The 25,703-nt window shown below is 45.7% G+C and overlaps 1 protein-coding gene across 1 annotated transcript in view; it reads left to right on the forward strand.

Moving 5' to 3' along the window:
* LOC139381372 (protein sidekick-2-like) overlaps positions 1-25,703 on the forward strand; it is a 605,846-nt gene that overhangs the window by 401,397 nt on the left and 178,746 nt on the right. Inside the window, exon 2 of the mRNA XM_071124848.1 lies at positions 21,048-21,207. Coding sequence (XP_070980949.1) covers positions 21,048-21,207 — 160 coding nt within the window. The remainder of the gene's footprint in view (positions 1-21,047; positions 21,208-25,703) is intronic.

The raw sequence follows: 25,703 nt of genomic DNA on the forward strand, positions 1-25,703 counted from the left end.
GGGGGAGACACTCTAGATCCAAACTGTTACAGACCTATATCCATCCTGCCCTGCCTTTCTAAAGTCTTCGAAAGCCAAGTGACCAAACAGATCAGATCACCGACCATTTCAAATCGCACTGTACCTATGCAATCTGGATTCCGAGCTGGTCACGGGTGCACCTCAGCCACGCTCAAGGTCCTAAACGGTATCATAACCACCATCGATAAAAGACAGTTCTGTGCAGCCGTCTTCATCGACCTATCCAAGGCTTTCAACTCTGTCAATCACCGTATTCTTATCGGCAGACTCAACAGCCTTGGTTTCTCAAATGACTGCCTCGACTGGTTCACTAACTACTTCTCAGATAGAGTTCAGTGTGTCAAATCGAAGAGCCTGTTGTCCGGACCTCTGGCAGTCTCTATGGGGGTGCCACAAGGTTCAATTCTCTCGCTGACTGTTTTCTCTGTATATATCAATGATGCCGCTCTTGCTGCGGGTGATTCTTTGATCCACCTCTACGCAAATGACACCATTCTGTATACATCTGGCCCTTTGGATTTGGATACTGTTTGGATACTGTGTTGACCAAACCTCCAAATGAACTTCAACACCATACAACACTCCTTCCGTGGTCTCCAACTGGTCTTAAATGATAGTAAAACAAAATGCATGCTCTTCAAACTATCGTTGCCTAACTTGCATCACTACTACGGTTCTGAATTAGAATATGTGGACAACTGTAAATACCTAGGTAACTGGCTGGACTGTAAACTCTTCTTTCAGATTCACATTAAGCATCTCCAATCCAAAGTTAAATCTAGAATCGGCTTCCTATTTCACAACAAATCCTCCTTTACTCATGCTGCCAAACTTACCCTCGTAAAACATGCTATCCTACCGATCCTTGATTTTGGCGATGTCATTTACAAAATAGCCTTCAACACTCTTCTCAGCAAATTGGATACAGTCTATCACAGTGCCATCCGTTTTGTCACCAAAGCCCCATATACTATCCAACACTGCGACCTGTATGCTCTCATTGGCTGGTCCTCGCTACATATTCTTTGGCAAACCCACTGACTCCAGGTCATCTATAAGCCTTTGCTGGGTAAAGCTCCGCCTTATCTCAGCTCACTGGTCACCATAGCAACACCCACCCGTAGCACACGCTCCAGCAGATACATTTCACTGGTCATCGCCAAAGCCAACACCTACTTTGGCAGCCTTTCCTTCCAGTTCTTTGCTGCCAATTGACTGGAACGAATTGCAAAAATCACTGAAGTTGGAGACATATATCTCCCTCACTAACTTCAAGCAGCAGCTGTCAAAGCAGCTTACTGATCGCTGCAGCTGTACACACAGCCCATCAGTAAATAGCCCATCCATCAAACTACCTACCACATCCCCATATTTGTTTTCTGCTCTTTTGCACACCAGTATTTCTACTTGCCAATCCTCATCTGCACATACATCACTCCAGTTGTAAATTGCTCAATTGTAATTACTTCGCCACTATTGGCCTATTTATTGCCTTACCTCCTTACTTCATTTTAACACACTGTATACAATTTTTTCTATTGTGTTATTGACTGTACGTTTGTTTATCCCATGTGTAACTCTGTGTTGTTGTTTGTGTCGCACTGCTTTGCTTTATCTTGGCCAGGTCGCAGTTGTACTGGCCTACCTGGTTAAATAAAGGTGAAATAGTATAAAAAAAATATAAAAAAGTATACTGTTGCATTTAATATCTCCCTTTACTAGAACTAAGGGGCCTACTCCGAACCATGAAAAACAACCCCAGACCATTGTTCCTCCTCCACCAAACTTTACAGTTGGCACTATGCATTCAGTCAGGTAGCGTTCTCGTGGCATCTGTTCATCACTCCAGTGAACGCGTTTGGCGGTGAACTTTACACCACTGTAACCAACAATTGGCATGATGATCTTAGGCTGTTCGGCCATGGAACCCCATTTCATGAAGCTCCCGACGAATAGTTCTTGTGCTGACGTTGCTTCCAGAAGCAGTTTGGAAATCAGTGGTGACTGTTGCAACTGAGGAAGACCACTTCACAACAGAGCCATTGTTGCTCCTAAACATTTCCACTTAACAGCACTTACAGTTGACTTTGGCAGCTCTACCAGGGAAGAAATTTGACTAACTGACATGTTGGAAAGGTGCCTTCCTATGACGTTGACACGTTGCCTATTCTACTGCCAATCTTTGTCTTTGGAGATGGATGGTTGTGTGCTCGGTTTTAAACACTTGTCAGCAACGGGTTGGATGGGTCCTACTGTAGACTAGCTACTCACTGGTGTGACTCTCTTCCCACTGAATTTAGCATTAGAATATGTCGCCATTTGTACTCTCATAGGAGGGAACCTACATGCATTGTGTGAGATTGTAACACACTAGGCGTAGTGGGTGCGGAGTCAGGTGCAGGAGGCAGAAAATTCAGAATAGCGCTTTATTACGCACAGGGAAAAAGTAGTACTCTCCACGAAACTGGGCGTAATAAAACAAATGCCCAAAACAGGTAACTAAACAACACGCTCTACCACCCATCAACACAGTGGGAAAAATAATCAAGCCCGCAGAAAGAGCAGGCGGGCCTACGGGCTTATGTAGGCCAACTCAAAATCTAAACAAGAAACAGGTGAAACAAATCAGACAAAACCAACAGAAAAAGGAAATGGGATCGGATATGCAATTTTTGTCAGCACTCCAACACTTGTGAAGAAGTGCATAAAGGAGAGAAAAGGTGAAAGGCATGACAACTTACTAGGTATTATTTTGGAAATGAGAGAATCTATTATATTATGGACTTTAATCCTAAAGCAACCACTTGTACTTTTTAGTTTTCTTATTAAAACTTCTTGACCATACTTGAGACGCAGACGTCTCAAGTATGCACCTGGAAATGCAAATGCGCTACGCTAAATTGTTATGGTGAGTGAATGAGGACCCAAAAGCGAACTAACTTAAACAGAGCTTCTTTAATAACCAAACATAGGTAGGCTCAGATAGACCGGCAGATTCCGACAGGACAGGACAAGGTTACAGCAAACATGACGATAGTCTGGCTCAGGCATGAAACACAACAAACAAGAATCCGACAAGGACAGGAACAGAAACAGAGAGAGATATAGGGGCCTAATCAGAGGGAAAAAGGGAACAGGTGGGAAACGGGGTGAATGGGTAGTTAGAGGAGACAAGGAACAGCTGGGGGAAAGCGGGGGAGAAAAGGTAACCTAACAACGACCAGCAGAGGGAGACAGGGTGAAGGGAAAGGACAGAGACAAGACACAACATGACAGTACATGACAGTACCCCCCCACTCACCGAGCGCCTCCTGGCGCACTCGAGGAGGAAACCTGGCGGCAACGGAGGAAATCCTCGATCAGCGCACGGTCCAGCACGTCCCGAGAGGGAACCCAACTCCTCTCCTCAGGACCGTACCCCTCCCAATCTACGAGGTACTGGTGACCACGGCCCCGAGGACGCATGTCCAAAATTCTACGGACCCTGTAGATGGGTGCGCCCTCGACAAGGATGGGGGGGGGGGGGGGGGGGGGAAGACGAGCGGGGGCGCGAAGGACGGGCTTGATGCAGGAGACATGGAAGACCGGGTGGACGCGACGAAGGTATCGCGGAAGAAGAAGTCGAACTGCGACAGGATTAATGACCCGAGAAATACGGAACGGACCAATGAACCGCGGGGTCAACTTGCGAGAAGCCGTCTTAAGGGGAAGGTTCTGAGTGGAGAGCCAAACTCTCTGACCGCGACAATATCTAGGACTCTTAGTTCTACGCTTATTAGCAGCCCTCACAGTCTGCGTCCTATAACGGCAAAGTGCAGACCTGACCCTCTTCCAGGTGCGCTCGCAACGTTGGACAAAAGCCTGAGCGGAGGGGACGCTGGACTCGGCGAACTGAGATGAGAACAGCGGAGGCTGGTACCCGAGGCTACTCTGAAAAGGAGATAGCCCGGTCGCAGACGAAGGAAGCGAGTTGTGGGCGTATTCTGCCCAGGGGAGCTGTTCTGACCAAGACGCAGGGTTACGAAAAGAAAGACTGCGTAAGATGCGACCAATAGTCTGATTGGCCCGTTCTGCTTGACCGTTAGACTGGGGGTGAAAGCCGGAAGAGAGACTGACGGAAGCCCCAATCAAACGGCAAAACTCCCTCCAAAATTGAGACGTGAATTGCGGACCTCTGTCCGAAACGACGTCTGACGGAAGGCCATGAATTCTGAAAACATTCTCGATGATGATTTGTGCCGTCTCTTTAGCAGAAGGAAGCTTAGCAAGGGGAATGAAATGAGCCGCCTTAGAGAACCTATCGACAACCGTAAGAATAACAGTCTTCCCCGCTGACGAAGGCAGTCCGGTGACAAAATCTAAGGCGATGTGAGACCACGGTCGAGAGGGAATAGGAAGCGGCCTGAGACGGCCGGCAGGAGGAGAGTTACCGGACTTAGTCTGCGCGCAGACCGAACAAGCAGCCACGAAACGACGCGTGTCATGCTCCCGGGTGGGCCACCAAAAACGCTGGCGAATGGAAGCAAGCGTACCCCGAACGCCAGGGTGGCCGGCTAACTTGGCAGAGTGAGCCCACTGAAGAACGGCCAGACGAGTAGGAACGGGAACGAAAAGAAGGTTCCTAGGACAAGCGCGCGGCGACGGAGTGTGAGTGAGCGCTTGTTTTACCTGCCTCTCAATTCCCCAGACAGTCAACCCGACAACACGCCCCTCAGGGAGAATCCCCTCGGGGTCAGTGGAGGCTACTGAAGAACTGAAGAGACGAGACAAAGCATCAGGCTTGGTGTTCTTAGAGCCCGGACGATAAGAAATCACGAACTCGAAACGAGCGAAAAACAGCGCCCAACGCGCCTGACGCGCATTAAGTCGTTTGGCAGAACGGATGTACTCAAGGTTCCTATGGTCAGTCCAAACGACAAAAGGAACGGTCGCCCCCTCCAACCACTGTCGCCATTCGCCTAGGGCTAACCGGATGGCGAGCAGTTCGCGGTTACCCACATCATAGTTACGTTCCGACGGCGACAGGCGATGAGAAAAATACGCGCATGGGTGGACCTTGTCGTCAGAGAGGGAGCGCTGAGAAAGGATGGCTCCCACGCCCACCTCTGACGCGTCAACCTCGACAACGAACTGTCTAGAGACGTCAGGTGTAACAAGGATAGGAGCGGATGTAAAACGATTCTTGAGGAGATCAAAAGCTCCCTGGGCGGAAACGGACCACTTAAAGCACGTCTTGACAGAAGTAAGGGCTGTGAGAGGAGCTGCCACCTGACCGAAATTACGGATGAAACGACGATAGAAGTTCGCGAAGCCGAGAAAGCGCTGCAGCTCGACGCGTGACTTAGGGACGGGCCAATCAATGACAGCTTGGACCTTAGCGGGATCCATCTTAATGCCTTCAGCGGAAATAACAGAACCGAGAAATGTGACGGAGGAGGCATGAAAAGTGCACTTCTCAGCCTTCACAAAAAGACAATTCTCTAAAAGGCGCTGGAGGACACGTCGAACGTGCTGAACATGAATCTGGAGTGACGGTGAAAAAATCAGGATATCGTCAAGGTAAACGAAAACAAAGATGTTCAGCATGTCTCTCAGGACATCATTGACTAATGCCTGAAAGACAGCTGGAGCGTTAGCGAGGCCGAAAGGAAGAACCCGGTATTCAAAGTGCCCTAACGGAGTGTTAAACGCCGTCTTCCACTCGTCCCCCTCCCTGATGCGCACGAGATGGTAAGCGTTACGAAGGTCCAACTTAGTGAAAAACCTGGCTCCCTGCAGGATCTCGAAGGCTGAAGACATAAGAGGAAGCGGATAACGATTCTTCACTGTTATGTCATTCAGCCCTCGATAATCTATGCAGGGGCGCAGAGACCCGTCCTTCTTCTTGACAAAAAAAAACCCCGCTCCGGCGGGAGAGGAGGAGGGGACTATGGTACCGGCGTCAAGAGCTACAGACAAATAATCTTCGAGAGCCTTACGTTCGGGAGCCGACAGAGAGTATAGTCTACCCCGGGGGGGGGGTGGTTCCCGGAAGGAGATCAATACTACAATCATACGACCGGTGTGGAGGAAGAGAGGTGGCCCTGGACCGACTGAACACCGTGCGCAGATCGTGATATTCCTCCGGCACCCCTGTCAAATCACCAGGCTCCTCCTGTGAAGAAGAGACAGAGGAAACAGGAGGGATAGCAGACATTAAACATTTCACATGACAAGAGACGTTCCAGGAGAGGATAGAATTACTAGACCAATTAATGGAAGGATTATGACAAACTAGCCAGGGATGGCCCAAAACAACAGGTGTAAAAGGTGAACGAAAAATTTAAAAAGAAATGGTTTCACTATGATTACCAGAAACAGTGAGGGTTAAAGGTAGCGTCTCACGCTGAATCCTGGGGAGAGGACTACCATCCAGGGCGAACAAGGCCGTGGGCTCCTTTAACTGTCTGAGAGGAATGTCATGTTCCCGAGCCCAGGTCTCGTCCATAAAACAGCCCTCCGCCCCAGAGTCTATTAAGGCACTGCAGGAAGCTGACGAACCGGTCCAGCGTAGATGGACCGACAAGGTAGTGCAGGATCTTGAAGGAGAGACAGGAGTAGTAGCGCTCACCAGTAGCCCTCCGCTTACTGACGAGCTCTGGCCTTTTACTGGACATGAAGTGACAAAATGACCAGCGGAACCGCAATAGAGACAGAGGCGGTTGGTGATTCTCCGTTCCCTCTCCTTAGTCGAGATGCGGATACCTCCCAGCTGCATGGGCTCAGCACCCGAGCCGGCAGAGGAAGATGGTAGTGATGCGGAGAGGGAGGCGACGGAGAGCGCAAGCTCCTTTCCACGAGCTCGGTGACGAAGATCAACCCGTCGCTCAATGCGAATAGCGAGTTCAATCAAGGAATCCACGCTGGAAGGAACCTCCCGGGAGAGAATCTCATCCTTTACCTCTGCGCGGAAACCCTCCAGAAGACGAGCGAGCAAGGCCGGCTCGTTCCAGCCACTGGAGACAGCAAGAGTGCGAAACTCAATAGAGTAGTCTGTTATGGATCGATTGCCTTGACATAGGGAAGACAGGGCCCTGGAAGCCTCCTCCCCAAAAACAGATCGATCAAAAACCAGTATCATCTCCTCCTTAAAGTCTTGATACTGGTTAGTACACTCAGCCCTTGCCTCCCAGATTGCCGTGCCCCACTCACGAGCCCGTCCAATAAGGAGAGATATGACGTAGGCGACACGAGCAGTGCTCCTGGAGTAAGTGTTGGGCTGGAGAGAAAACACAATATCACACTGGGTGAGGAACGAGCGGCATTCAGTGGGCTCCCCAGAGTAACACGGCGGGTTATTGATTCTGGGCTCCGGAGATTCGAAAGCCCTGGAAGTGGCCGGTGGATCGAGGCGGAGATGGTGAACCTGTTCTGTGAGGTTGGAGACTTGGGTGGCCAGGGTCTCAACGGCATGTCGAGCAGCAGACACTTCCTGCTCGTGTCTGCCTAGCATCGCTCCCTGGATCCCGACGGCTGAGTGGAGAGGATCCGAAGTCGCTGGGTCCATTCTTGGTCGGATTCTTCTGTTATGGTGAGTGAATGAGGACCCAAAAGCGAACTAACTTAAACAGAGCTTCTTTAATAACCAAACATAGGTAGGCTCAGATAGACCGGCAGATTCCGACAGGACAGGACAAGGTTACAGCAAACATGACGATAGTCTGGCTCAGGCATGAAACACAACAAACAAGAATCCGACAAGGACAGGAACAGAAACAGAGAGAGATATAGGGGCCTAATCAGAGGGAAAAAGGGAACAGGTGGGAAACGGGGTGAATGGGTAGTTAGAGGAGACAAGGAACAGCTGGGGGAAAGCGGGGGAGAAAAGGTAACCTAACAACGACCAGCAGAGGGAGACAGGGTGAAGGGAAAGGACAGAGACAAGACACAACATGACAGTACATGACATAAATGCTAAATGTACTCGTTACAACTCAATCCTTGATCAAAATTCACAAGCAGGGTATTGAATTAAAGCTACACTCGTTGTGAACCTAGCCAGCAAGTCAGATTTTTAAAATGCTTTTCGGCGAAAGCATGAGAAGCTATTATCTGATAGCATGCACCCCCCAAAATGCCAGCACGACACGTAAACAACAGATTTTGCGGTAGCCGGCGCTACCCAAAACGCAGAAATAAAATATAAAACATTCATTACCTTTGACGAGCTTCTTTCTTGGCACTCCTATATGCCCCATAAACATCACTATTGGGTCTTTTTTTCGTTTAAATCGGTCCATATATACCCAAAATAGCTTTGTATGGAAGCTGTGTCATTCAGAAAAAAACATCGTTTTTAAACGTTGCGTCATTTTTTAAAATTAAAAAAGTCGACGATAAACTTTCACAAAACACTTCGAAATCCTTTTGTAATCCAACTTTAGGTATTAGTAAACGTTTATAATCTATCAAAATGATTACAGGGCGATGTATATTCAATAGGTCTTCGCTTGCAAATCAATGGCTGCTAATGTCTTCATTAACAACATCCGGGTGAAGACTGGGAAAATGGATGCCAGATAGATGGATTTTCCAACAATTAATTCAATTGAAAATGACTTTGTAATTTGGAATTTGTATGAATTGCAGGCAGGTCGATATTAAATTCTGTTCTCTTTTAACAACTCGTGGAAGTGACTTATGGAAATTATTTTGAGCTTTCAGAGAGCAGTTTTTCTTGCGTTTTTCAATGAAACACACGATCTGTTATAGTCACAGCCGTGATTTAACCAGTTTTAGAAACTTCAGAGTGTTTTCTATCCACACATACTAATCATATGCATATACTATATTCCTGGCATGAGTAGCAGGACGCTGAAAAGTTGCGCGATTTTTAACAGAATGTTCGAAAAAGGAGGGGGTAGAAGTAAGAGGTTTTAATGAAAGTGTCGATTTAATTGACTGCCCAGTGAATACCTGTACATTTCCCCACATACCCTTACATGTCTCCACATACCCTTACATGTCTCCACATACCCCTACATTTCCCCACATACCCCTACATGTCTCCACATACCCTTACATGTCTCCACATACCCCTACATGTCTCCACATACCCCTACATGTCTCCACATACCCCTACATGTCTCCACATACCCCTACATGTCTCCACATACCCCTACATGTCTCCACATACCCTTACATGTCTCCACATACCCTTACATGTCTCCACATACCCCTACATGTTCCAACATAACCCTACATGACCCTAGATACCCCCACATACCCCTATGTATCCCTACATTTCCCCAAATACCCCTACATGTACCTACAAACCCCTACATCTCTGAACATACCCTTACATGTCCCTACATTTCCCAACATGTCCGCACATAACCCTACATTTCCCTATATACCACTACATGTCACTACATACCCCCACATATCCCCAAATACCCCTACATAACCGGACAAGTCCTCACATACCCCTACATATCCCTACTTGTACACACACACCCCTACATGTCTCCACATACCCCGACACGTCCCCACATAACCCTTCATGTCCCACATACCCCTAAATATTCTCAAATTCCCCATATATTCTTACATACCCCTACATGTACTCACATACGTCCCTAAATGCCCCTACATATCCCTACACGTCCCCACATACACTTACATGTCCCCACTTATTCCTACATGTCCCTACATAACCCTACATGTCCCTAAATAACACTACATGTCCCCAAATACCCTTTCATGTCCCCACATACCCCTACAAGAATCTACATACCCCACTACATGTCCCTATATACTCCTATATGTCCCTACATGCACTTGCATGTCCCCACATACTCATGCATGTCCCCACATACCCCTACGTATCCATACATGTCCCCACATACCCCTACATGTCCCCACATACCACTACACGTCCCCACATACCCAATACATGTCCCCACAAACCCCTGCATGTTCTCAAATATCCTTACATGTCATCAGTGGTCCAGTAAAACCTGAGTTAACACAACAAGCCTATGATTAGTACCTGTAAAGCTGCACAGTCTCTTGGTTTTCTAATGAGAGAGCGCAGTGGAGATGTGTGATACCCACAGTGGAGACGTGTGATACCCACAGAGGACATGTGTGATACCCACAGAAGACACATGTGATACCCACAGAGGACACGTGTCATACCCACAGAGGAGACGTGTCATGCCCACAGAGGAGACGTGTCATACCCACAGAGGAGACGTGTCATGCCCACAGAGGAGACGTGTCATGCCCACAGAGGAAACGTGTGATACCCACAGAGGAGACGTGTGATACCCACAGAGGAGACGTGTGATACCCACAGAGGAGACGTGTGATACCCACAGAGGAGACGTGTGATATTCATCAGTATGAGTGTGTTTTGAAGCCGGTCCCTACTATGTGTTCTCTCGCTCTCTCTCTCTCTCTCTCTCTCTCTCTCTCTCTCTCTCTGTCTCTCTCTCTGTCTCTCTCTCTGTCTCTCTCTCTCTCTCTCTCTCTCTCTCTCTCTCTCTCTCTCTCTCTCTCTCTCTCTCTCTCTCTCAATTCAAATCAATTCAATTCAATTCAAGGGACTTTATTGGCATGGGAAATGTGTTAACATTGCCAAAGCAATGGTAGATAATATACAAAAGTGAAATAAACAATAAAAATTAACAGTAAACATTACACATACAGAAGTTTCAAAACAATAAATACATTACAAATGTCATATTACGTATATATACAGTGTTGCAACGATGTACAAATGGTTAAGGGTACACAAGAGAAAATAAATAAGCAGCAATATAGGTTGTATTTACAATGGTGTTTGTTCTTCACTGGTTGCCCTTTTCTTGTGGCAACAGGTCACACATCTTGCTGCTGTGATGGCACGACTATGCTCACTGAGTCTGTACATAGTCAAAGCTTTCCTTAAGTTTGGTTCAGTCACATGGTCAGGTATTCTGTCACTGTGTACTCTCTGTTTTGGGCCAAATAGCATTCTAGTTTGCTCTGTTTTTTTGGTAATTATTTCCAATGTCTCAAGTAATTATCTTTTTGTTTTCTCATGATTTGATTGGGTCTAATTGTGCTGCTGTCCTGGGGCTCTGTGGGGTGTGTTTGTGTTTGTGAACAGAGCCCCATGACCAGCTTGCTTAGGGGACTCTTCTCCAGGTTCATCTCTCTGTAGGTGACGGCTTTGTTATGGAAGGTTTGGGAATCGCATCATTTTAGGTGGTTGTAGAATTTTATAGCTGTTTTTGGAATTTTGATAATTTGTTCAGACCTAATTCTGCTCTGCATGCATTATTTGTTGTTTACGTTGTACACAGCGTATATTTTTTTGTAGAGTTCTGCATGCAGATTCTCAATTTGGTGTTTGTCCCATTTTGTGAATTTATGTTTGGTGAGCGGAACCCAAACCTCACAACCATAAAGGCCAATTGGTTATACAGTATAACTGATTCAAGTATTTTTAGCCAGATTCTAATTGGTATGTCAAATTTGATGTCCCTTTTGTTTGCATAGAAGGACCTTCTTGCCTTGTCTCTCAGCTCGTTCACAGTTTTATGGAAGTTACCTGTGGCGAGATTTGCATCGTTTTTGTGTGCTCTAGGGCAACGGTGTCAAAATGGAATTTGTATTTGTGGTCCTGGCAACGGAACCTTTTTAGGAACACCATTATTTTTGTCTTACTGAGATTTACTGTCAGGGCCTAGGTCTGACAGAATATGTGTAGAATATCTAGGTGCTGCTGTAGGCCTTCCTTGGTTGGTGACAGAAACACACTATCATCAGCAAACAGCGAACAGTAGACATTTGACTTCAGATTCTATTAGGGTGCGTCCGGGTGCTGCAGACTGTTCTGGTGCCCTCGCCAATTTGTTGATATATATGTTGAAGAGGGTGGGGCTTAAGCTGCATCCCTGTCTCACACCACGGCCCTGTGAAAATAAATGTGTGTGTTTTTGCACATTTTAACCACACACTTGTTGTTTGTGTACACGGTTTTGCTAATGTTGTATGTTTTTTCCCCAACACCACTTTCTATCAATTTGTATAGCATACTTTCATGCCAAATTGAGTCAAAAGCTTTTTTGAAATCAACAAAACATGAGGAGACTTTGCCTTGGTTTTCATTTTTTTTTTTTGTCAAATAGGATGTGCAGGGTAAATACGTGGTCTGTCGTATGGTATTTGGGTAAAAAGTCAATTTGACATTTGCTCAGTACATTGTTTTCTCTGAGGAAATGAACTAGTCGGCTGTTAATGATAATGCAGACAATTTCCCCAAGATTGCTGTTGACGCGTGTCCCACTGTAGTTATTGGGATCAAATTTGTCTCCACTTGTGGATTGGGGTGATTAGTCCTTTGTTCCAAATATTGGGGAAGAGGCCAGAGCTAAGGATGATGTTAAATAGTTTTAGTATAGCCAATTAGAATTGGTCTGTATATTTTATCATTTCATTGAGGATACCATCAACACCACAGGCCTTTTTGGGTTAGAGGGTTTGTATTTTGTCCTGTAGTTCATTCAATGTAATTGGGGGATCCAGTTGGTTCTGGTAGTCTTCAATAGTTGACTCTAAGATTTGTATTTGATCATGTATATGTTTTTGCTGTTTGTTCTTTGTTGAAGCGCCAAAAATATTGGAGAAGTGGTTTACCCATACGTCTCCATTTTGCATAGAAAACTCTTTGTGTTGTTGAGTGTTTTAGAGTCTATGGTGGTTGGAGTCTATGGATTCTTTAATAACATGGAGCTGATTTCATCATGCTATTCCTTCTTTTTCCATAGTGTATTTATGTATTGTTTTAGTGATTAACCATAGTGAAGGCGTAGGCTCAACTTTTCTGGGTCTCTATGTTTTTGGTTGGATAGGTTTCTCAATTTCTTTAATAGGTTTTTGAATACTTCATCAATCCATTGTCATTGTTGTTAATTTTCTTAATTTTTTTATATATATTTTTTAGATTTGATAGGGAAGCTGAAAAGTTGAATACTGTTTAGGTTTTCTACTACCATGTTTACACCCTATTACAGTGGAACATTTTGTCCAGGAAGTTGTCTAAAAGGGATTGAATTTGTTGTTGCCTAACTGTGTTTTGGATGGTTTCCACACTACTTTCCTACCATCTATAGCATTTATTAATATTATTATTTGCTGACTCATGATTGATTATTGCTCTGTTCAGGTAGACTGTGATTTTGCTGTGATTTGATAGGGGTGTCAGTGGGCTGACTTTGAACGCTCTGAGAAACTCTGGGTTGAGGTCAATAATAAAGTAGTCTACAGTACTCCCGTACTGATCTCTTGATCAGCTATATATGTACCTACCGTAGGAGTCCCCTCGAAGCCTACCATTGACTATGTACATGCCCAGCGTACAACAGAGCTGCCGGAGTTGTGACATGTTTTTGTTGGTTATGTGGTCATAGTTGTGCATAGGGTGGCAGGGTAGCCTAGTGGTTAGAGTGTTGGACTTGTAACCGAAAGGTTGCAAGATCACATCCCTGACCTGACAATATAAAATCTATCATTCTGCCCCTGAACAAGGCAGTTAACCCACTGTTCCTAGGCTGTCATTGAAAATAACAAACAAAAAAATATGGGGGAGGGAATGCTGTCACCTCCAGGTAGGTGTTTATCCCTGTGTTCTGGCATTTAGGTCACCACAGACGTACATGTCACTGGACCTGGAGAATACTTGATTTCCCCTCCATGATGGAGAAGATGTCTTAATTAAAGTAGGGGAATTCCCGTGGGGGTATATAGGTAGCACACAGGATGACATCACTGTTGAGATCATTTCCTTTTGAATTTCTAGCCAAATGTAAAATGTTACTGTTTTGATTAATTTAACCCTCCTGCTGTGTTCCGGTCAAATTGGACTGAGTTACAAGTTCTCTCTCTGAAAAATGTAGTTCATTTAATCTGATTGTCATAAGGTTCCATGACTGTCCACACAAGGCATCTGAAATACATTTTCATGAATTTCATTACATTTTGGGTGTTTTATTTAACTTTATTACACCTGTGGTGTTCCCGGTCATTGATGAATGGGTTCATTAGAAATGAATGGGTGAGACTACAAATAGTGTATAAAATAGAGTTCAGGAACTTGCCCATTCATCAGATGGACACACTTCCTCTCCCAGACCCCCACATGCATGTGTGTTTGAGTGCACACACACACACACACACACACACAAACCTCACTCCCCTTCTTGGCTTCCATGGCAACCCCCACGGGAACCTTTCCCCAATAGAATCTTTCCCCCACGGGAACCACACCTGTTGGCATTCTCAAAAACAATCGCAACATTGTTTCAATAATATACAGAACTTTTCTTGTAGCTCTGGTATATAAAGCTTTTTTGAGGCCTTGCTCACAATTCTTTCTGTGGCAGCACAATGACCAAATGATATACTGTATGTAAGGCTCTTGATCATATCTATGATCATGACACTGGTGAGGAGGAGAGAGTTCTTGATAATCTTTGACATTAAGTAGTTTGTGATAAAAGCACAATATGTTTCATCTGACTATTTGTTATAGTCAAAATAATAATTATTTTTCTTTAATCAAAAATTAGTTATGAGGCCTACAGGCCATAAATAGCAAATAGAAGATCAAAACTTGTAATGTTCACAAGAACTTAAGTTGATAAAAAGATCTAACACCACATTAGGTGATAATATATGTACTATTATGGATTTTTATCAGCTGTAATAGGGCGGTCATTTTGGACCGGGAACACAGAATGAATTAACATGAAACGAACACAACAGGAAGGTTAATAGTGTGAGTTAGGTCTGCACTATACCAAATTAGCATACCCCCTGAGTCCTATGGAAAATTTTCTTCTGCAACGTGACCCTAATGAACTACCTTCCCGTGCATGCATTATAACATTGGCTGAAATAGTACTCACGCATACCTATTTCATGTTTCTAAATCATTTCTTTATTCAGACGAAAGGTACTGCTATGGGATCCCCCATGGCTTCTGACTATGCTAATTTGTATGTGGGTTACATGGGGAAACAGTCTATTTTCAATCCTCTCAAAAAACATTTCTTGCCTCACATCATTATTTGGAAACGGTATATTGATGATATTTTTGTTCTATGGAGGGGTGATGCAGAACAGCTCCAGGCGTTTCATGCTTTTCTTAACTCCTGTTCTGAGCATCTGAGATGTACTATGCAATCTGACACGTCAAATCAGTTTTCTTGATCTTCTGATCTTGTATGAAGATAATGTTCTATACACTGATCTTTACAGGAAACCTACTGATCGTAACAGTTTGTTGAGGGCTGATAGTTGTCACCAACTTCCCTTGAAAAATAGTTTGCCCTACAGCCAATTCTGTCGAATCTGTTACGGAGAGTGAATGAGGACCCAAAAGCGAACTAACTTAAACAGAGCTTCTTTAATAACCAAACATAGGTAGGCTCAGATAGACCGGCAGATTCCGACAGGACAGGACAAGGTTACAGCAAACATGACGATAGTCTGGCTCAGGCATGAAACACAACAAACAAGAATCCGACAAGGACAGGAACAGAAACAGAGAGAGATATAGGGACCTAATCAGAGGGAAAAAGGGAACAGGTGGGAAACGGGGTGAATGGGTAGTTAGAGGAGACAAGGAACAGCTGGGGGAAAGCGGGGGAGAAAAGGTAACCTAACAACGACCAGCAGAGGGAGACAGGGTGAAGGGAAAGGACAGAGACAAGACACAACATGACAGTACATGACAGAATCAAAAGAATTTGCAAAAAACAATCAGATTTCGACAGAAATATGGCTGAGACGCAAAGAAAGTTCAAGGAGAGGGGCCACAAGAATGATCAGATTAATATTGCCATTGAGAAAATTCTAAACAAAACGAGACATGACCTTTTTCAAGGTCATAGGACATTTATAAGTGCCATTGCATTGAGCACAGCCATTACATTTGTAATTTCCATCCATTTTGTTCTAACTACCAGCTATTCAAAGTGCTCTGATCAAATTAAGGGAATTGTTCAGAAACATTGGCACATCCTAAAATCCGATGATAGTCTCGGTAATGTGTTTTCGGACCTTCCCTTGGTCGTATTCTCGCGGGGCAGAAATCTCAGAGACCAATTGGTACACTCTGATTTACCACCCCAAGATATTCCTGAACTACGTCTATTTGCGCCCCTACTGGATGGAAATTACAAATGTAATGGCTGTGCTCAATGCAATGGCACTTATAAATGTAGATCCTTCAAACACCCACAAACAGGGAAATTGATCCCAATCAAAGGTGTTATTACGTGCTCCACTAAGGCAGTTATTTATCTTATAACTTGCCCTTGTGTTAAAAATGATGTAGGTAAAACAAAGCGCAAATTAAAAGTACGTATCTCAGAGCATCGTAGCACCATTAGGTGTAAAAACTTTACTTATCCAGTTGCGGCCCACTTCTTGGAGGCAGGCCACTCGATTTCGTCTCTGCGTTATATTGGCATCGAACATGTCACCCTCCATAGGAGAGGGGGTGACCTTGATCATTTATTGTTAAAATGAGAGGCTGCCTGGATCTTTAACTTAAAGACCCTTGCTCCCTTCGGTCTCAACGTAGACTTTGATCTGAAGCCATTCTTCTGATTATTGTGACTTAGCCATTGTAATTGTGTGTAAGCTTGTGTAGTCAAATGAATCTATGATCGTATGCTATCCATTTGTTGTTTGTATGCTGTTCTTTGTATGACATTTTAATATTTGGTAATTAACCAATGACATTAGGCCACTCTTGGCCATGATTACAGACACCTGTGTCTTTTGACACTACATAAACGAGTCATCCCGCAGGGTTTGTGATTATACCCTGATGAAGACAGCTTGGCTGTCGAAACGTTGATAATTCAATTTTTGCATCTGAGCTCCTAGAGTGTGCGGCTCTCTTTTATTTTCAAACTTTCCCTGTTTGATACCTGGTAGTTTGGTGGGTGGGACTACCAGCTCTCTGTAACATAGAGGGCAACCAGTGGGTCCATCTCCTCTATACCATGTTTCTTGTAGGATGACAATGTCTGTATTTCTGATTTCTTTGATGAAGTCCAGGTTCCTGCTCTTTTGGCCAAAGGCAGATGACCTCGGGCCTTAGATATTCCAGGATAAGATAGTGAAGTATTTGTGAGGTCTGATCTGAGGGGTTCTAAATGGGGTGTGGGCGTGGTTCACTTGGGGGGGTGTTTATTGTTTGGGATGGGGGTGTGGATGTGGTGCTGTAGTCTGGATGTACATCCTCTCGGCGTTGGTCTTCTATGTGTAGTTCCTTTCCCCTTCTTTAACCACACTAAGGAGGCTGTGAAACTATCTATAGAAGCCTCGTCTAACCCACATCATCCTGCCTACCAGTCTTCTCTCTTTATAGACTGGATGTCTTTATGTTCTCTCCATCTTCCCCCCTTTCTTTTATCTGTCTTGCTAACCTACCTACGTTGGATTGGTGGAGCCAAAATAGGAGTGCAAAATACCAAGCCAATAGATCATTTTGACAGTTTAATTTCAATTATTGATTATTAGATCATTATAAAATTATATAATCCATCCATCCAATTAAATTGGTCTATATTTACAATGATCATCAAGCACAACGTCTTAATTGTAGTACCATCTATCAAGAGTGAGCTTTCAGAACCACCAGGGAGTATGACAGTGAGGTGGATTGGAGCTTATTTGATGGAGGTGTGTGTGTGTGTGTGTGTGTGTGTGTGTGTGTGTGTGTGTGTGTGTGTGTGTGTGTGTGTGTGTGTGTGTGTGTGTGTGTGTGTGTGTGTGTGTGTGTGTGTGTGTGTGTGTGTGTGTGTGTGTGTGTGTGAGTCTGAGTCTGCCCACCTGCGTGTCAGTGAGTGAGTCTGCGCTTCTGTGTGTGAGTGACTCTGAGCCAGGCAAGTGTCATGACCCCTCCAATATTAGAGTCAGGTCAATTTGACCATCTCAATAATTCATGTGATTGATAGGAAATTATTTTCATACTGTAAAGTGGCAGGCAGCTACTGGTTTTCTGTGTATTTACCTCACACAGTGCTACTAATTTCTTCACTTTAACATTGGATTCCCCAGCCGCAAATTATAATTTTGGTTTGGCCCGATCCTCAGAAGCATGGTTTGTGGAGGGAATAAAAGTTGAGTACAGCTTCTAAGGAGAACATAGATCTGCAATGTGAACTCTCCATTGCTCTCTTCTCTTTTCTTAACAAACCCTGAAATTCATAAACACGAATAAGAATTATGTCGAAAATGATGTTTTTTTGAAATGGAGAAAGTTTCTATTGCCTTTTGAGCACTATTTCTCAAAGAAGTGGTTGGTAACGGTTAAATTGGGCTATTTTGTAATATCATAAACCATGAATATCTTGTTTCTAGTAGGCTACAGAATTAGAGAAGGGCTGTTTCTATTAACCTCAGGCAGTAGGCTCAAGTGAGCCTGTTTATCTTCCCAGTCAGAGGCAGCCCAGACTCTGACCATTGACCAGCAGCAGTAACCTATCCTCTGTATTAATGCCAATTTAAAGGCCAACATTGTGGGGGAAAGCACTGATCATGTTTATGCAACCAAACAATCACCATCAAAATACTTCCAGAATTAACTTTATTTTTTATTTCAATTTGAGAATCTACAATAGTGGCATGTTTATTTTTATGTATTTATTTCACCTTTGTTTAACCAGGTAGTCCAGTTGAGAACAAGTTCTCATTTGCAACTGCGACCTGGCCAAGATAAAGCAAAGCAGTGCGACAAAAACAACAACATAGAGTTACACATAAACAAACGTACAGTTAATAACACAATAATAATATCAAATTAAAGTGTGTACAAATGTAGAAGAGTAGGGAGGTAAAGGCAATAAATTGTCCATGGAGGGGGTGCAAAAGAGCAAGAGGATAAATAACAATATGGGGATGAGGTAGTTGGGTGTGCTAATTACAGATTGGTAAACTGCTCTGACAACTGATGATTAAAGTTAGAGAGGGAGATATAAGACTCCAGCTTCAGTGATTTTTGCAGTTCGTTCCAGTCATTGGCAGCAGAGAACTGAAAGGAAAGGTGGCCAAAGCAAGTGTTGGCTTTGGGGGTGACCAGTGAAATATACCTGCTGGACTGCCTTATCCCATCTGGACAAGAGGAATACCTACGTAAGAATGCTGTTCATTGACTATAACTCAGCCTTCAACACCATAGTACCCTCCAAGCTCATCATTAAGCTTGGGGCCCTGGGTCTGAACCCCGCCCTGTGCAACTAGGTCCTGTTTTGAGTAATCCAGCACCTTCCCCTGTGTTGAGTAATCCAGCACCCTGTCCTGTTTCAGTAATGTTGCACCCTCCCTTGTTTTCAGTACACCAGCACCCTCCTCTGTTTTCAGTAACCCAGCACCCTCCCCTCTTTTCAGTAACCCAGCACCCTCCCCTGATTTCAGTAATCCAGCACCTTCCCCTGTTTTCAGTAATCCAGCACCCTCCACTGTTTTCAGTAACCCAGCACCTTCCCCTGTTTTCAGTAATCCAGCACCCTCCCCTGTTTTCAGTAATCCAGCACACTCCCCTGTGCTTTATCTAAATCCATCGAAATGTTTTATGAGATTGGAGAACACATTGGGAGGGATCTTAGACCATTGTTCTATACAGAATCTTTTCAGGTCCTTGATATCATTTGTCTGTACTGATGGACTGCTCTCTTCAATTCAAACTGCATATTTTCATTGGGGTTCCAGACCAGAGATTTAGATGGCCATTGTAAAATGTTGATTATGTAGTCAATTAACCATATTCTTTTAGACGTGTGCTTGGGGTTATTGTCTTACTGGAAGATCTACTATATCTACTGGAAGATCTACAAGTTTCAGCCTCCTGGTAGAGGCAGCCAATGTCCTGGTACTTGATAAAGTTCATGATGCCGTTGTCCTTAACAAGGGCTCTAGGACCAGTGGAAGCAATATAGCCCCATAACTTCAAAGATCCACCACCATATTTAACAGCAGGGATGAGCTATTTTATGAATATGTGTTGTTCTTACGAAGGCCAAACCCAAATACCTACTTTCGAAGGCCAAACCCAAATACCTACTTTCGAAGGCCAAACCCAAATACCTAGCATAATTGGACCAAATGATCAGGAAATTCACCAGAAACAACCACTTCACAGCTATGCCCACGGACATAGAAGGGTGTCGACCCCGCAACCCTTGGTCTGTGTGGCTGTCTGTGTTAGTGAGTCTGTGCTTGTGTGTGTGTCTATGAGTCTGCTCACTTGTGTGTGTGTGTGTATGTTTGTGTAAGTCTGCATGCTTGTGTGTGTGTGTGTCTGTCTGTCTGTCTGTCTGTCTGTCTGTCTGTCTTTCTGTCTGTGTGTTTGTATTTGCACTCCTGTATGTGTCTGTTACTAGTCAGCAGACTGTGGCCCTCTGTTACTAGTCAGCAGACTGTGGCCCACTGTTACTAGTCAGCAGGCTGGCCCTCTATTACTAGTCAGCAGACTGTGGCCCTCTGTTACTAGTCAGCAGACTGCGGCCCTCTGTTACTAGTCAGCAGACTGTGTGGCCCACTGTTACTAGTCAGCAGACTGTGGCCTACTGTTACTAGTCAGCAGACTGTGGCCCACTGTTACTAGTCAGCAGACTGTGTGGCCCACTGTTACTAGTCAGCAGACTGTGGCCCACTGTTACTAGTCAGCAGACTGTGGCCTACTGTTACTAGTCAGCAGACTGTGGCCCACTGTTACTAGTCAGCAGACTGTGGCCTACTGTTACTAGTCAGATTAGAGAGCGAGAGCAGTGGAACATGTCCAGATTTACTTGGGTGACACACAAGCATGTCCCTGCTGTCACACAACTACACTGAACGTTTCTCCCCATACAGTCACTGTATGATCACCAAGGTTTGCTTCTCTTTCTGTTCTTCTGATGATGTTAATTGATCACCTGTGAACCTGTGAGTATCTTCCATGTGTGACTCTGTCTCTCTCTTTCTCCCGTCCCCCTCTCCAGATGACGTGCCGCCCTACTTTAAGACGGAGCCGGTGCGGAGCCAGTTGCACCTGGAGCGTAACAGGCTGGTGTTGACGTGTATGGCAGAGGGGAGCTGGCCCCTGGAGTTCAAATGGATCCACAATGGCACTGAGCTCACACGTTTCTCACAGGAGTACAGGTGAGTGCTGCCACTATATACTGTAATTACCTCTATAGATCCAAAATGGCACCAAGCTCACACACTTCTTACTGAAGTACAGGTGAGGTGTAGCCAGTAAGAAGTACAGGTGAAGAGTGAAGATACATAAAATACTCTGTCTCCCCTCTTCAGCCCTCCCCTGCTCCTCCTCTCTTCAGCCCTCCCCTGCTCCTCTTCTCTTCAGCCCTCCCCTGCTCCTCTTCTCTTCAGCCCTCCCCTGCTCCTCCTCTCTTCAGCCTCATCCTGCTCCTCTTCTCTTCAGCCCTCCCCTGCTCCTCCTCTCTTCAGCCATCCCCTGCTCCTCCTCTCTTCAGCCCTCCCCTGCTCCCCTTCTCTTCAGCCTCCCCTGCTCCTCTTCTCTTCAGCCCTCCCCTGCTCCTCTTCTCTTCAGCCCTCCCCTACTCCTCCTCTCTTCAGCCCTCCCCTGCTCCTCCTCTCTTCAGCCCTCCCCTGCTCCTCCTCTCTTTGGGCCTGTCAGGCTCCTCCTCTCTTCAGCTCTCCCCTGCTCCTCTTCCCTTCAACCCTCCCCTGCTCCTCTTCTCTTCAGCCCTCCCCTGCTCCTCCTCTCTTCGGCCCTCCCCTGCTCCTCCTCTCCTCGGCACTGTCAGGCTCCTCCTCTCTTCGGCACTGTCAGGCTCCTCCTCTCTTCGGCACTGTCAGACTCCTCCTCTCTTCGGCACTGTCAGGCTCCTCCTCACTTCGGCACTGTCAGGTTCCTTCTCTCTTCGGCACTATCAGGCTCCTCTCTTTGGCCCTGTCAGGCTCCTCCTCTCTTCGGGCCTGTCAGGCTCCTCCTCTCTTCAGGCCTGTCAGGCTCCTCCTCTCTTCAGCCCTCCGCTGCTCCTCCTCTCTTCGGGCCTGTCAGGCTCCTCCTCTCTTCAGCCCTCCGCTGCTCCTCCTCTCTTCGGGCCTGTCAGGCTCCTCCTCACTTCAGCCCTCCGCTGCTCCTCCTCTAGTTCGGCACTATCAGGCTCCTCCTCTCTTTGGCCCTGTCAGGCTCCTCCTCTCTTCGGCCCTGTCAGGCTCCTCCTCTCTTCAGCCCTCCCCTGCTCCTCCTCACTTCGACACTGTCAGGCTCCTTCTCTCTTCGGCACTATCAGGCTCCTCCTCTCTTCGGGCCTGTCAGGCTCCTCCTCTCTTCGGGCCTGTCAGGCTCCTCCTCTCTTCAGCCCTCCGCTGCTCCTCCTCTCTTCGGCCATGTCAGGCTCCTCCTCTCTTCAGCCCTCCCCTGCTCCTCTTATCTTCAGCCCTCCCCTGCTCCTCCTCTCTTCGGGCCTGTCAGGCTCCTCCTCTCTTTAGCCCTCCACTGCTCCTCCTCTCTTCGGCCCTGTCAGGCTCCTCCTCACTTCAGCCCTCCGCTGCTCCTCCTCTAGTTCGGCACTATCAGGCTACTCCTCTCTTTGGCCCTGTCAGGCTCCTCCTCTCTTCGGCCCTGTCAGGCTCCTCCTCTCTTCAGCCCTCCCCTGCTCCTCCTCTCTTCGGCCCAGACAGGCTCCTCCTCTCTTCGGCCCTCCCCTGCTCCTCCTCTCTTCGGCCCTCCCCTGCTCCTCTTCTCTCCAGCCCTCCCCTGGTTCTCCTCTCTTCAGCCCTCCCCTGCTTCTCCTCTCTTCTGCCCTATCAGGCTCCTCCTCTCTTCGTCTGTCAGGCTCCTCCTCTCTTCGGCCCAGACAGGCTCCTCTTCTCTTTTGCCCTCCCCTGCTCCTCCTCTCTTCAGCCTCAGATCTGCTGCAATGCCACTCACAACCTTTGACCTCCATGAGATACTTCTATTTATCTATCTATCTATATATCTATCTAAAACACCACAGTCTGCCATCACTGCAGCAAGATCTCTCACCTGTTGCCACATGAAAAGGGCAACCAGTGGAGCACAAACACCATTGTAAATTCAACCTGATCGTGGACTACAGGATAAGGGGGCATAGTTGTGAAGGGGGCACGACAAAACCTATTCCCCCTCAGAAGACTGAAAACATTTGGCATGGATCCTTATATCCTCAAAAAGTTATACAGCTGCACCATTGAGAGCATCCTCTGGTTGGATCACCGATTGTTATGGCAACTGCTGACCGCAATGCACTACAGAGTGTAATGCGTACAGCCCAGTACATCACTGGGGCCAAGCTTCCTGCCTTCCAGGAGGCGGTGTCAGGGGAAGGACCTAGAAATTGTGAAAAACTCCAGCCACCCTAGTCATACACGGCAAGCGGTCCTTGTCTAGGTCCTAAATGCTCCTTAACAGCTTCTATCCCAAGCAATTAGACTGCTAAACAGTTAATGGAATGGCTAACAGGGCTACTTGCATTGAGCCCCTTTTTCACTATGCTGCTACTCGCTGCTTTATTATATATGCATTATCACTTTACCTCTGCTTACATCTACAGTGCATTCAGAAAGTATTCAGAACCCTTGACTTTTTCCACAGCCTTATTCTAAAATCAGTTAAATTATATTTTGTGTCATCAATCTACACACAATAACCCATGATGACAAGGCGAAAATAGGTTTTTAGAAATTTTTGCAAATGTATTTGAAATAAAAAACAGAAATTCCTTATTTACATAAGTATTCAGACCCTCTGCTATGAGAGTCGAAATTGAGCTCAGCTGGATCCTGTTTCCATTGCTAATCCTTGAGATGTTTCTACAACTTCATTGGAGTGGACTTGTGGTAAATTCAATTGATTGGACATGATTTGTAAAGGCACACACCTGATTATTTAAGGTCCCACTGTTGACAGTGCATGTCAGAGCAAAAACCAAGCCATGAGCTCGAAGAAATTGTCCTTAGTGCTCTGAGACAAGATTGTGTTGAGGTACAGATCTGTGGAAGGGTACCAACATGGCAACGGCCCTAAGCACACAGCCAAGAAAACACAGGATTGGCTTCGGGACAAGTCTCTGAATGTCCTTGAGTGCCCCAGCCAGAGCCCATACTTGAACCAGATCGAAGATCTCTGGAGAGACCTGAAAATAACTGTGCAGCGACGCTCCCCATCCAACCTGACAGAGCCTGAGGGGATCTGCAGAGAAGAATAGAAGAAACTCCCCAAAAACTGATGTTCCAAAGTTGTTGTTTCAACAAAGTACTGAGTAAAGGGTCTGAGAACTTATGTAAACTTAATAGTTTTCTATTTTTAATACATTAAAAAACTCTAAAAACCTATTTTTGTGTTGTTCTTATGTGGTATTGTGTGTTGATTGATGAGGACAAAAAACAATTTAATCAATTGTTTGGCTGTAACATAATAAAAATATGGAAAAAGTCAATGGGTCTGAATACTTTCTGAATGCACCGTACATACAGTATTACCTCAATTACCTCTGCTAACATGTACCCTGTTACGAACCGGCTCGTAGCCTATAACAAAGAGGGAGACAACGCAGAGAAAGGTGTATTTATCCCTGGGACACACCCGAGCCGAGGTGTGTCCTGTTTCACTGATGACCCTCCCCAGTGCCCACCGACATCCTATTAAGGAAACAAGAGCAAAGAGAATGAAATGGGGTAGCTCGGTGGTTTCGGCAGACAGAGAGTGGGAGTGTTGCCACAACCCCCCACATTGACTTGGTGGTTTTGGCAGACAGAGTGAGAGGGTTGTCACAGTTCCGCACATTGACTCCGTGGTTTTCCTTTCATACTTTTCATACTATTTGCACGTTGTTCGAACATTCCCGATAAAAAATTTTCCCATGCTAATAAAGTTGTTTGAATTGAGTGAGAGAGAGAGAGAGAGAGAGAGAGAGAGAAGGGGGGAGATGGGGGATAGAGAGAGAGGGAATGAAAGATAGAGGGGGAGAGTTAAATAGGTAATCTTTATCATGTGGAAAGCATTGGTCTGATCTCTGGATAAGGTGCGTGTCTGTGTGTGTGTGTGTGTGTGTGTGTGTGTGTGTGTGTGTGTGTGTGTGTGTGTGTGTGTGTGTGTGTGTGTGTGTGTGTGTGTGTGTGTGTGTGTGTGTGTGTGTGTGCTCGTACGGAGGTGTAAATGGAATGTCGGGGCGATGAGAGACAATGAGCTGACACAAACATGTCTATCACACCCGAAACTGGACTGAGTGTGTGTGTTCAGTGTTGTCTCTATTGTTGATGGAGCTGCTGCTTGCTGTTCTCTACCTTCCCTCAGATAAGAACTCATACAGAGACCACACAACAGTATAAGTCAGGGCATCAGGATCAATAAACAGACAGACAACACAACAATATCAGTCAGGGCATCAGGATCAATAAACAGACAGACAACACAACAATATCAGTCAGGGCATCAGGATCAATAAACAGACAGACAACACAACAGTATCAGTCAGGGCATCAGGACCAATACGCAGACAGGCAACACAACAGTATCAGTCAGGGCATCAGGACCAATAAACAGACAGACAACACAACAGTATCAGTCAGGGCATCAGGGCCAATAAACAGACAGACAACACAACAGTATCAGTCAGGGCATCAGGACCAATAATAGTCACCTC

Source organism: Oncorhynchus clarkii, chromosome 23 (genome assembly GCF_045791955.1).
Source record: "Oncorhynchus clarkii lewisi isolate Uvic-CL-2024 chromosome 23, UVic_Ocla_1.0, whole genome shotgun sequence".
Taxonomy (NCBI): Eukaryota; Metazoa; Chordata; class Actinopteri; order Salmoniformes; family Salmonidae; genus Oncorhynchus; species Oncorhynchus clarkii.